Raw genomic sequence first — 13,564 nt, 5'->3', positions numbered from 1 at the left:
ACCACCTCATCAGCAGCATGCCCAGGCATTGTAGGGAGGTCATACAGGCACGTGGAGGCCACACACACTGCTGAGCCTCATTTTGACTTGTTTTAAGGACATTACATCAAAGTTGGATCAGCCTGTAGTGTGGTTTTCCACTTTAATTTTGAGGGTGACTCCAAATCCAGACCTCCATGGGTTGATAAATTTGATTTCCATTGATAATTTTTGTGTGATTTTGTTGTCAGCACATTCAACTATGTAAAGAAAAAAGTATTTAATAAGATTATTTCATTCATTCAGATCTAGGATGTGTTATTTTAGTGTTCCCTTTATTTTTTTGAGCAGTGTATGTCTCTGAATCTCTGGGGCAGGGATACATTCGGCCTTCCACTTCACCTGTCTCCTCTAGTTTCTTTTTTGTGAAGAAGAAGGATGGTGGCTTGCGCCCGTGCATTGACTACCGTGGTCTTAATCAGATCACAGTTAAGTACAGCTATCCCCTACCTCTGATTGCCAGTATGATGGAGTAATTGCATGGGGCGCGCTTCTTCACTAAATTGGATCTCAGGAGCGCGCACAACCTGGTGCGTAACCGGGAAGGAGATGAGTGGAAGACAGCATTCAGTACCACCTCTGGGCACTATGAGTACCTCGTCATGCCATACGGGTTGATGAATGCTCCATCAGTCTTCCAATCCTTTGTTGATGAGATTTTCAAGGACCTGCACGGACAGGGTGTAGTGGTGTATATTGATGACATTCTCACATACTCCTTTACATGGGCCGAGCATGTGTCCCTGGTGCGTAAGGTGCTTGGTCGACTGTTGGAGCATTACTTGTATGTCAAGGCGGAGAAATGTCTGTTCTTCCAAGAGTCCATCTCCTTCCTAGGGCACCGCCTGTCCACGTCAGGTGTGGAGAGGGAGATTGACCGCATTTTGACCGTGCGTAATTGGCCGACTCCAACCACGGTGAAGGAGGTGCAGCGATTCTTGGGTTTTGCCAACTACTACCGGAGGTTTATCCGGGGCTTTGGTCAGGTAGCGGCTCCCATTACCTCCTTGCTGAAGGGGGGACCGGTGCGACTGCAGTGGTCAGCTGAGGCGGACAGGGCTTTTGGTCACCTGAAGGACCTGTTTACCTCGGCTCCAGTGCTGGTTCATCCGGATCCCTCCTTAGCATTCCAGGTAGAGGTGGACGCGTCCGAGGCTGGGATAGGAGCTGTACTGTCTCAGCGCTCCTGTACGCCACCAAAGCTCCGCCCCTGTGCTTTCTTTTCGAAGAAGCTCAGCCCGGTGGAGCGCAACTATGACGTGGGGGACCGGGAGCTGTTAGCTGTGGTTAAAGCTCTGAAAGTGTGGAGGCATTGGCTTGAGGGGGCTAAACACCCTTTTCTCATTTTGACTGACCACCGCAATCTGGAGTACATCCGGGCGGCGAGGAGATTGAACCCTCGCCAGGCAAGGTGGGCCATGTTCTTCACTCGTTTTGTGTTCTCTCTCTCTTACAGATCAGGTTCCCAGAACGCTAAGGCAGATGCCCTGTCCCAACTGTATGACACAGTGGAGAGGTCCATGGAGCCCACTCCCATACTTCCGGCGTCGTGTCTGGTGGCACCGGTGGTATGGGAGGTTGACGCGGACATCGAGCGAGCGTTACGTACCAAGCCCACTCCTCCCCAGTGTCCTGAGGGTCGTATGTACGTGCCGCTCGAGGTTCGTGATCGATTGATCTATTGGGCTCACACGTCACCCTCCTCTGGTCATCCTGGCATCGGTCGGACAGTGCACTGTCTTAGTGGGAAGTACTGGTGGCCCACTTTAGCCAAGGACGTGAGGGTTTATTTCCTCCTGCTCAGTGTGCGCTCAGTGTAAGGCACCTAGACACCTGCCCAGAGGGAAATTACAACCCCTACCCGTTCCACAACAGCCGTGGATTTTGTTACGGACCTTCCCCCCTCACAAGGGAACACCACGATCCTGGTCGTTGTGGATCGGTTTTCTAAGTCCTATGCCCGGTCTCCCGATGGCTCTACAGACTGCTGAGGCCCTATTTACACACGTCTTCCGGCACTACGGGGTACCTGATATTGTATCGGATATTGTATCGGATTGGGGTCCCCAGTTCACCTCAAGGGTCTGGAGGGCGTTCATGGAACGTCTGGGGGTCTCGATCAGCCTGACCTCAGGTTTTCACCCCGAGAGTAATGGGCAGGTGGAGAGAGTTAACCAGGATGTGGGTAGGTTTCTGTGGTCCTATTGCCAGGACCGGCCGGGGGAGTGGTCGGGTTTTATCCCAAAACTCACTCCGCCACTCCTCCACTAACCTTTCTCCATTTCAGTGTGTGTTAGGTTATCAGCCGGTCCTGGCACCTTGGCATCAGAGCCAGATCGAGGCCCCTGCGGTGGATGAGTGGTTTCGGCGCTCGGAAGAACACTGCCCATGTACGCCTGCAGCGGGCCATCAGGCAACAAAAGGCGAGCACCGACCGCCACCGCAGTGAGGCACCGGTGTATGCACCGGGGGACCGGGTCTGGCTCTCAACCCGAAACCTGCCCCTTCGCCTGCCCTGCCGGAAGCTGGGTCGGCGGTTTGTGGGGCCATTTAAAGTCCTGAGGAGATTGAACGAGGTATGTTATAGGTTACAGCTTCCTCCTGAGTATCGTATTAACCCCTCATTCCATGTGTCTCTCCTCAGGCCGGTGGTAGCTGGTCCCCTCCAGGAGTCTGAGATATGGGAGGTTCCTCCGCCACCACTGGACATCGAGGGGGCACCGGCGTACTCGGTCCGTTCCATCCTGGTTTCGAGGCGTCGGGTGGGGGGCCTGCAGTATCTCGTGGAGTGGGAGGGGTATGGTCCGGAGGAACCATCCTCGATCCCTCCATGTTGAGGGATTTCCACCGGAGTCATCCAACTCGCCCTGCGCCGCGTCCTCCTGGCCGTCCCCGAGGCCGGTGTCGGTGCACGGCTGGGTCCGCGCATCAAGGGGGGGGGGGGGGGGGGGGTACTGTCACGGATTCAGCCGAGGCTGTTCCTCCTCCTTGCTCGGGCAGGCTTCGGTGTTCGTCGTCACCGTAGTACTAGCTGCTACCGATCCATGTTTCTATGTTCTAATGGTGTTGTCTGTATTGGTCTCACCTGTTTCCCATTATGTAATTATGTCTTCCCTATTTAACCCTCTGGCTCACACTGTGTGTTGTGCGTGTTTGTTCATGTTTTGGTTGTCGTATGTGAGCGGGTTTGTTCCTCCCTGCGTGGAGGTATGTCCATTAAGTTACCTACGAGTAAAGTACGTTTTTTGATTAGCTTTGTGTCCTGCGCCTGACTTCGTCCTACCGCATTACACTGACGCCTTGACACTGACTGACTGACTGTCTAGTAGGAGTTGTGTTCTGATATTATGAGGGGGTCTCTGATGAATTTGCTATCAAAAAAGGTGTCCCCAACGCAAAAATGTTTGGGAACCCCTGCCTTAGAATATATGTTATTTTCTCTAAAGGATTGCATTTATTTGTTTACACACTTTTTAGCTAACAAAAATTCATATATAGGGTAATTAACTGTATATTGTAGTTTTCAGCTTCTTTTAGAACTTCCACCCTCCCAGACCTGTCATAAAATGTTTATATGAAACAAAAACAGCAACAAACACTCTCCTCCCTCCACCAGTCAAATCAAACCAATGCAAAGCAACTGGCCCTCTAACTGCCCTGAGAGGTCAGAAATGTTGACTTTACATCAGTAATTATACCTCTTGATGACCCTCCTGATGATAGATGTCTCTAACAGAACCTCTCATTGCTCAGATTATCATGTGTTGCTCAATGGAAATGTCACGTCTCTCCTACAGTCAACAGAACCATTAGTGGAGAGTACATAATGCGGACGTTCCATAGCAAGCTAGGGGCCAGTATTAGGGGTTACAGCAAAGGAATAAATGGTAGATTATGGGTTATGAAAATTATTGGAATGACTGTATTTTTCTTCCCTCCTGACCATAATGGTTACCTTACCTATCAACTGTCAGGGAAATCAGGGGTTTAGTTAGCATTGATAGTGGAGTCAGATGAAGCAACCACTAAGATGAATACAGAGATTCACTGATTTCAACATTATATATTTAATAGGATCATTGAGAGATGGGTGTGGTGGCCAAAACAATCCCTCCTCAACAGATCAACAGTAAGCTACTGTACTTCTTTATTTTCTATTTTTTATCAAATTCCCAAAGCATACATACAGTGGGGATAAAAAGTATTTAGTCAGCCACCAATTGTGCAAGTTCTCCCACTTAAAAAGATGAGAGAGAAAAAATAATCCAGAAAATCACATTGTAGGATTTTTAATGAATTTATTTGCAAATTATGGTGGAAAATAAGTATTTGGTCAATAACAAAAGTGTCTCAATACTTTGTTATATACCCTTTGTTGGCAATGACACAGGTCAAACGTTTTCTGTAAGTCTTCACAAGGTTTTCACACACTGTTGCTGGTATTTTGGCCCATTCCTCCATGCAGATCTCCTCTAGAGCAGTGATGTTTTGGGGCTGTTGCTGGGCAACTCGGACTTTCAACTCCCTCCAAAGATTTTCTATGGGGTTGAGATCTGGAGACTGGCTAGGCCACTCCAGGACATTGAAATGCTTCTTACGAAGCCACTCCTTCGTTGCCCGGGCGGTGTGTTTGGGATCATTGTCATGCTGAAAGACCCAGCCACGTTTCATCTTCAATGCCCTTGCTGATGGAAGGAGGTTTTCACTCAAAATCTCACGATACATGGCCCCATTCATTCATTCCTTTACACGGATCAGTCGTCCTCGTCCCTTTGCAGAAAAACAGCCCCAAAGCATGATGTTTCCACCCCCATGCTTCACAGTAGGTATGGTGTTCTTTGGATGCAACTCAGCATTCTTTGTCCTCCAAACACGACGAGTTGAGTTTTTACCAAAAAGTTCTATTTTGGTTTCATCTGACATTCTCCCAATCCTCTTCTGGATCATCCAAATGCACTCTAGCAAACTTCAGACGGGCCTGGACATGTACTGGCTTAAGCAGGGGGACACGTTTGGCACTGCAGGATTTGAGTCCCTGGCGGCGTAGTGTGTTACTGATGGTAGGCTTTGTTACTTTGGTCCCAGCTCTCTGCAGGTCATTCACTAGATCCCCCCGTGTGGTTCTGGGATTTTTGCTCACCGTTCTTGTGATCATTTTGACCCCACGGGGTGAGATCTTGCGTGGAGCCCCAGATCGAGGGAGATTATCAGTGGTCTTGTATGTCTTCCATTTCCTAATAATTGCTCCCACAGTTGATTTCTTCAAACCAAGCTGCTTACCTATTGCAGATTCAGTCTTCCCAGCCTGGTGCAGGTCTACAATTTTGTTTCTGGTGTCCTTTGACAGCTCTTTGGTCTTGGCCATAGTGGAGTTTGGAGTGTGACTGTTTGAGGTTGTGGACAGGTGTCTTTTTATACTGATAACAAGTTCAAACAGGTGCCATTAATACAGGTAACAAGTGGAGGACAGAGGAGCCTCTTAAAGAAGAAGTTACAGGTCTGTGAGAGCCAGAAATCTTGCTTGTTTGTAGGTGACCAAATACTTATTTTCCACCATAATTTGCAAATAAATTCATTAAAAATCCTACAATGTGATTTCTGAAAAGAAATTCTCAATTTGTCTGTCATAGTTGACGTGTACCTATGATGAAAATTACAGGCCTCTCATCTTTTTAAGTGGGAGAACTTGCACAATTGGTGGCTGACTAAATACTTTTTTCCCCCACATTTATTCACATTTGCTAAATAATATAACAAAGGAAATCATCACATACAATGAAAAATGTGCATCAACAATCTAAATACAGGTGTTTATAAAAGTGTGCTCAGTCAGTTCAGTTCAAACCGAGCCAAGTGCATCTCTCATGTTTATACTCAACATGACAGCAGAACCATTGCCCGTCTATCTCACAGGGCTTCACAAAGAATCCCTGGGAGTGGACATCACATGTATGATTGTCGATTGTCTAATCGTCTTACTACGGAGTCTGTCACTATTATTTACACTGAAATAAATATTTTCACCTAGAAGCACAATACAACACCTTTTGACCATCATGTTACCTTTTTCTTTTGCTTTTCTTTTGCATCGTCCTATACCCCATATTTTGTTTTCCCAAGAAGTACAACTGCATGTATTCTACACTTAAACATTTTGCTAGTTTGCTTCCAAGGTAATGTAAAAAACAACAACCTGTGATTAAAATCCAGTCCAATTTCCAGTGCATTATTGAGAGAAGTATATTTAAAAACAAAGAAAAGCTACTATATGTCTGATATTATATTTTTCGGTGTAAGGCACGTATCAAGTCATATACAGCGTGATCTAATAACAGTTCAATCATGTTGTGCTCAAGAGAGATTACAAATCGTTATATTAAATAAATATAACACTTTGTTCATAAGGCATTCAGTAGAAATAAGCAACAGCAAATCAAGGGCCATCTAGAATAAATTATAAGTCTTATATCATAAACTGCTGCGAGGACTCCTGAGAAGTATACTGTACTATATTGCTTCCATATACAGTTTCAGTTATAAAGTATGTGTAAAGACATCTGAATGTCAAATATTCATTCACTTAACAACTCATTTCTCCATCTTCAGTAGCACGGCAAACTGTAGTTATCAACAATATATTCTCATCTTTGACACTATTCTGGATGAAGCTTCCCAGAGTCTAGGTAATTGTTCTCATATACAGTGCATTATATACATTTATATTTTCTATGGTTCAGTTGGTTTAGCAGCTGTATAAAGGTTATCTGTTCACAAACAGCTACTGTACCACAAGATGAAATAAATAAATGAAAAACTTTGATGTACACAATACAAAATAAATACATAATATCCTGTATTTTTTCCCTTGTATAGAAAACTGTCCCTATACGCTCACGTCATAACTTTGGGAGCGTTTCCTACACAGCCTGCGGAACCACACCCAGTAGAGGAAGATCATGAGGAACCAGTAGCAGACGTACGCCACACAGCCGTAGATCAGAAACCTGGTCTCTAGTACCTTAGCCGGCGTGAACCAGCCCTTCTGGCTCTCCTTGTAGATGGTGTAGCAGAACCCTCCCAGCAAGATGGCCGCCCACACCGACAGAGGCAGCAGGGGGATGTAATTCCCAACCATCTTGCGGCGGCCCGACGTGCCCCAGCTGCTCTTGTTCATGGTGATGATGGCAAAGTACTTGGCGGGTAGCAGGCTGGTCATGTAGAGGGCAGAGTAGAGGGACATGAACAACATCACCAGGTCACGGCGCAGGATGCAGGCATAGGCCGCCTTGATCAGGCCGATGAGCTGGATGCAGCAGAGGACCCAGAGGATGTCCCACAGGGTGCCTGTCCAGAACAGCTGGATGATGGTGGCCGTGACGAAGAAGGGGAAGACACCAGAGACGATGGACTCGTAGGTCATCCACAGGTGGTGCTTGTGCCACCACATGGCGTTGTAGAGCCACTCACGGAAGTAAGACTTGGTCCAGCGCGTCTGCTGGTTGAGCCACCGGAGGAACTGGCCTGGCGTCTCTGTGTAGCACTTGGAGCGGGCCGTGTATCTGAGAGCAGAGGATGGATGATGATGAGTCTATTATCATCTTATCATCTCTAGTAAAGTGTTGTGGTAGAGTATGTGTGAAGACATGTATACTCACTTGGTGGCATAACCCATGCTGAGCATACGATTGGTGAGATGTCTGTCATCCCCAAATGTGCAGTGAGTCCCCAGGAACTTCTGGTTGTACCAGGACTCTAAGAACTGCTGGAGGAGGTCATTCCTGTACAGACCTGAGGATAAAACCAAACCTATGTTATAGTTCTGCAGTTCACATGCAAGTATATTCAAATTACTGAAAACAAATAGCATAGTAATATTACACGACTACCAGTAACATAAACAAGAGAAGCAAGGTTATGTCTCATGTTTATCGCGGTCACAGGAAAGTGTATTTTCCTTACCCAGGGGGCCGCTGATGCAGGAGACACAGTTGAAGAAGGACTGGCAGGACCTCTCGATGTTGAACGCCATCCAGTAGCGCAGGCTGCTCATGAAGCTGATGTAGGACTCCTTGAGGTTGAGGATCATCACGTCTCCTCCCACCGCCCCGTACTTCTGGTTGCTCTCCAGAACCTTACACAGCTCCACCGTAGCCAGGGGGTCTAGCTTGGTGTCAGAGTCACACACCTGGAAGAGTGAGAGAGAGAAATGATTATTAACATTAGTTATTAACAATTATTAACATTATAGGACAAGAAACAGAATGAAGATACTGTGTGCTCTGATCCAAGGTGTGTTTTCTTAATGAAATACAGTATTTCCCTAATCTCAAGAGCCATACAAAGAGATATAAATCAACTCCTCACCTGTATGTAGTCCACCGACAGTCCCAGTGCCTTGAATGCTGTGTACATCACCTCCCTCTTTCCACCCCACTTCTGCATGATGCACACACACCTCCTGCTGTTGATCAGATCCTCCACCTCCCTCCTCTGGGGGTCCTCTCCCAACCCATAACTAGCGTCCCCGGCGGGGCCTATCACCCCGGGGATGCCCCACTCCTGGGTCTGGGTGGGGTCCCACGTGTGGTAGTTATTCCTCCACACGTAACAGCCAGGGTCCTGGTCTGCAAACACCTCCCTGAACATCTCCAGCATGTAGAGGTCGTCCTTCGAGTTCCCATCCACCACCATGATGACCCGCAGCAGCTCTGGAGGGTACTTGAGGGCCCGAATGGAGTTGAGGCACTCGCGCAGGTACTCTGGGTCCTCCTGGTAGGCTGAGATAGTGAAGCCGATGGTCTTGGTGAAGGTGCAGGCCTTGCTTCGGGCCCTCATGCGGCGGTGCTCCACGAAGGCGAACAGGCTCTGGACCAGGACGTGGAGCCCCAGCAGGAGGCCGTAGAAGCCGAAGGAGATGATGCCGTACGGGGAGGTGGCCAGCTGGAAGCCCTGGACGTAGGCCCACACCATCACCCCCAGCACCACCAAGGCAAAGAGGAATGTCAGGATGGCACGGACTATCGAGCCCATCCGCCTTAGCAATGGTTTCAGTTCCATTTTTTCCCCCTTTTAGATACCTATTGTCAATCAAGAAGATGAACATTGAAGATAAATACATTGGAACAGGAACAAATAGGCTAAATTAAAGATTATATTTAATTTATTGAATTAAGTGAGTTGATTGATTGAATTAGCCTACTGAAAATACAACAGAAAGGTACAGCAAGTATTATCATATCAACAATACTGTGTCTACAAAATGGATTCGATTTTAACCATTAGGGTAGCTTATTACAAGATATAAAAAAAATAGTTGGGCATCATTCTGTCAAGTAAGCTGCAGATCACTATGAATACCAAAGACATCCTACCACAAAAACGTTATCATGAAGAAAAAAGAAAAAAGAAAAAATGTTTTTATTTGACCCATCGATCTTCAAAAGATATCATCAAGAAGTTACCTTGTTTCTTTATGACGTAAACAACGTAGCGCAAAAACAAATTTTATTTCTAATGGTCAATAAAAAACAAAAATATTTGGATTAAAAATGTATAGCCTTACCTGACTTTGGTGCCAAGTTACTGCACTCTTGAAATGCCCCTTCCTCTCCGTCTCCTACTCTCTCTCTACTCTGGCAATTTGCGTGAAGTTTGATTACTTTATAAACTTGAGAAACAGGCTTACTCCAGATGCTGCCAGATGTGAGCGCACATACAGTGGCCCATAGCAAACCATCATAGGTATCACGCCCTTAATACTGAGTTTGTGAGTCAGCACGTGCTGCGTCAAAGTAGAAAGGAGGTCCATATTGAATTCACCAAATATAAATCCACAGGGATTAGTTTTACTTCAGTAAGAGTAGTTATGTGCGTCACTTTTATAGTAAAATCCGTATGTTGGATTTCATTCAGGAATGCACAATTTCGTAAATATCTAATCATTACAATTTTGACTCACAGATGTCGCACTGTGTCAACTATCTATCTGCCTTTTGTAAATGGATCTAATACAGGGTAAACCTCCATAATGACCACAATAATCCAGAAAATTAACCTCCTCTTCTTTTGTCTTACACTATCTGTTTGTATTGTCGACAAAACAACATTGATCTTGATCAATTGTAGGCTACTTATTTACAGTTCTGTAATTCATTTTGTCACATTTTAGAATACAGTAATTTAGATATTATTCACTTGACAATCGAATAGAATAGAGTAGAATAAAATGTTAACATAGGGAACTTGTGGCATTTGGATTCGACAATAAATACATAACAGCACAATTCACATATAGCACAAACCCCTTATACAAGATAAACCGAAAGTGTGGGAAATATCACTACCCTCATCACCACCCAATAATCTTCAATGGAAATGTATGATCACACCTACCTTGTCCCTGACCAGTCACTGCCATGATCTGTCAAGAAGTTGAATGATGCCCTCTGGTGGCACAATAATAACCCTGCATCCTTTCTCTTGTAATGAACATTGTCAGGCAATACTAGCCACAAGGCTAACAAATATATAACCACCACCACACATGAATGGTGCATAGAGATGGGCACATCAAGCAGTGTTTATGACCATATGACCATATCTTATCTCATGGATCAACCTGAGGGTCTTTGTTTTGGTTCAGTGACAGTGAAACATGACACATTATAATACTGCGAGTATTTGACATTGCCTTGACTCAATGTTCCCAAACGGTGGGTCGGAACTCGGGACCCAATGGTCAATCACCACTAACTCCGCTTGGGTTGCAGACACCAAAAATATTGGTTTTATTTGTGGTTTTGCATGGGTCACAAGAAAATTCCCAACAGCCTCAGAGAGCAAATAATTTGGGAACCACTGCCATATGTATTTTGGCTGGTTCAATATTGATGACCTCGAAAGACCTAGCTGCAGTGGTGGATAAAGTACCCAATTGTCATACTTGAGTAAAAGTTAAGATACTGTACCTTAATAGAAAATAATGACTCAAGTAAAAGTGAAAGTCACCTAGTAAAATACTACTTGTGTAAATGTCTACAAGTATTTGGTTTTAAATGTACTTAAGTGTCAAAAGTAAATGTAATTGCTAAAATATACTTAAGTATCAAAAGTAAAAGTATAAATCATTTCAAATTCCTTATATTAAGCAAACCAGATGGCATGATTTTCTTTTCTTTCTTTTTTTTACGGATAGCCAGGGGCACACTCCAAAACTCCAACTTCATTTACAAATGAAGCATTTGTGTTTAGTCAGTCTGCCAGATCAGAGGCAGTAGCGATGACCAGGGATGTTCTCTTGATTCTGTAAGTGAGTGAAATTGACAATTTTCCTGTCCTGCTAAGCATTCAAAATGTAACAAGTACTTTTGGTTGTCAGGGAAAATGTATAGAGTAAAAAGTACATTATTTTCTTTAGGAATGTAGTAAAGTAAAATACAAATATCCCAAAAAACGACTTAAATAATACTTCAAAGTATTTTTACTTAAGTATTTTACACCACTGCCTAGCTGTCCATTCTACTTTATTGAGTTGTAACTTGTTCCCATTTTACCCTGACTACATCTCTAGGGACATGGAAATCTGTTGATGAGATCGTTGAAGGCCCACACGCATAGCCACTGGCACTGTTATGAACAAATCCACACGCCTCAGGTCAGACCTAAATAGAATGCCTCAGGCCACAGGGCCAACAGAGCCCTTGGTCTGGTCACTATGATGTCATGGTGAAGGGTGTGGTACTTGGGGTATTTTGGATGGTGGGCAGACTTGGAAAATCTGGGTATTCTACCGTATTGTGAGAATATTCCCACACTGGAAGACTGACTAAAACCATAGTCTAAATGGAATATGTATTCTTTGCTAGACTCAATTTGGTCTTTGGGTCACCCACCCGCTCATGTTTATTTATTATCGCTTAAGATGGAAGATCACTGTATATCCAGCAGAGGGAGCCAAGTGTTCAGTTTTTACCTCTTATACCATCTAGCGCAGGGGTGTCAAACTCATTTTAGCTCAGGGGCCACATGGAGGAAAATCTATTCCCAAGTGGGCCGGACCGGAAAAATCATGGTATATATAACTTAAAAACAACAACTTCAGATTGTTTTCTTTGTTTTAATACGATCAACATACAACATAAAGCTGGAGCCTGAGGACAGTGTGTCCAAAATAGTACAAGCACAACATCACTATTAATCATAAAACACGTCAAGTTTATTTGAAAATTCTAAAGAAAAAGAACACACAAACACACAATGCCTCAGTGATTAACAGAACTGTTTCACAGATCACAGAACTATATCAGGGTGTCATTTCTCAGGCAGAAATGTAGATAAAAATAATGAAATCCTGTTCCCCAAACAAGTGCAAGAACCACAGAGTCAAGAATAGGTTAAATATACAAATAAAATAAAAACAATTAAAAACAATAGCACATCAACATAAAAACATATAAACATAAAGCTGGAGCCTGAGGACAGTGTCCAAAAGCACAACATCACTATTAATCATAAAACACCTCAAGTTATTTGAAAGTTCTGAGGACAAAGAACACACAAACACACAATGCCTCAGTGATTCACAGAAGTATATCACAGATCACAGAACTATATCAGGGTGTCATTTCTCAGGCAGAAATGTAGATACAAATAATGAAATCCTGTTCCCCAAACAAGTGCAAGAACCACAGAGTCAAGAATAGGTTAAATATACAAATAAAATAAAAACAATTAAAAACAATAGCACATCAACATAAAAACATATAAACATAAAGCTGGAGCCTGAGGACAGTGTCCAAAAGCACAACATCACTATTAATCATAAAACACCTCAAGTTATTTGAAAGTTCTGAGGACAAAGAACACACAAACACACAATGCCTCAGTGATTCACAGAAGTATATCACAGATCACAGAACTATATCAGGGTGTCATTTCTCAGGCAGAAATGTAGATAAAAATAATGAAATCCTGTTCCCCAAACAAGTGCAAGAACCACAGAGTCAAGAATAGGTTAAATATACAAATAAAATAAAATCAATTAAAAACAATAGCACATCATAAAAACATATAAACATAAATCTGAAAGCGTTGCTCAAACTCCCGTAACAGTCCCGTTATTTTATCTTTGAACCGCTTCATGTCTGCCACATGTTGGGTCGCGCACACATTTTTCAGACAGGGGAAGTGAGCTGCATCACCACCGGCAAGTTGCGTCTCCCACAATGACAGCTTCAACTTGAAAGAACGTATGCTGTCATAATACTGCGTGACAACTTTGTTGCGCCCTTGCAGTTGTTTGTTCAAGTTATTCAGGTGCTCTGTAACATCCACCATAAATGCAAGGTCCTGCATCCATTCTGCGGAATGAAATTCTAACACTGGTTTGCCCTTTTCTTCCATGAACTGTTCAATTTCTTCTCGTAAATCAAAGAAACGCCTCAGCACAGCACCTCGGCTTAACCATCTTACCTCAGTGTGGTATGGCAGGCCATAGATGTGGTCTTTCTCTCTGAGAAGGCTGTCA

General features: G+C 44.2%; 2 protein-coding genes across 2 annotated transcripts in view; one reads left to right on the top strand and one right to left on the bottom strand.

Moving 5' to 3' along the window:
• LOC311139364 (sperm acrosome membrane-associated protein 6-like) overlaps nt 1–13,564 on the top strand; it is a gene marked incomplete at its 5' end in the record, with an annotated part of 1,014,348 nt that overhangs the window by 21,153 nt on the left and 979,631 nt on the right. The window lies entirely within an intron of this gene.
• Nucleotides 6,258–9,676, bottom strand: LOC311139768 (hyaluronan synthase 1-like). Its single transcript, XM_084174713.1, has 5 exons — nt 9,602–9,676; nt 8,404–9,116; nt 7,999–8,224; nt 7,695–7,827; nt 6,258–7,598 (listed from the first exon to the last, which is right to left on the bottom strand). The coding sequence occupies exons 2-5, from the start codon at nt 9,094–9,096 to the stop codon at nt 6,923–6,925; spliced, it is 1,728 nt and encodes a 575-aa protein (XP_084030839.1). The 5' UTR covers nt 9,097–9,116; nt 9,602–9,676; the 3' UTR covers nt 6,258–6,922.

The sequence above is a fragment of the Coregonus lavaretus genome (assembly GCF_964263955.1).
Source record: "Coregonus lavaretus genome assembly, chromosome: 13".
NCBI classification, from domain to species: Eukaryota; Metazoa; Chordata; class Actinopteri; order Salmoniformes; family Salmonidae; genus Coregonus; species Coregonus lavaretus.
Note: the sequence above shows the minus strand (reverse complement) of the source record. Positions and strands in the feature narration are given on the sequence as shown.

Bases quoted from the DNA above. Each gene is read 5' to 3' on its own strand.
- LOC311139768 (XM_084174713.1), bottom strand. From the start codon at position 9,096: ATGGAACTGAAACCATTGCTAAGGCGGATGGGCTCGATAGTCCGTGCC. The intron at 7,828-7,998 runs GTAAGGAAAATA...TTTTATCCTCAG, and splicing joins CTGCATCAGCGGCCCCCTGG to GTCTGTACAGGAATGACCTC. The intron at 7,599-7,694 runs GTGAGTATACAT...CTCTGCTCTCAG, and splicing joins AGCATGGGTTATGCCACCAA to ATACACGGCCCGCTCCAAGT.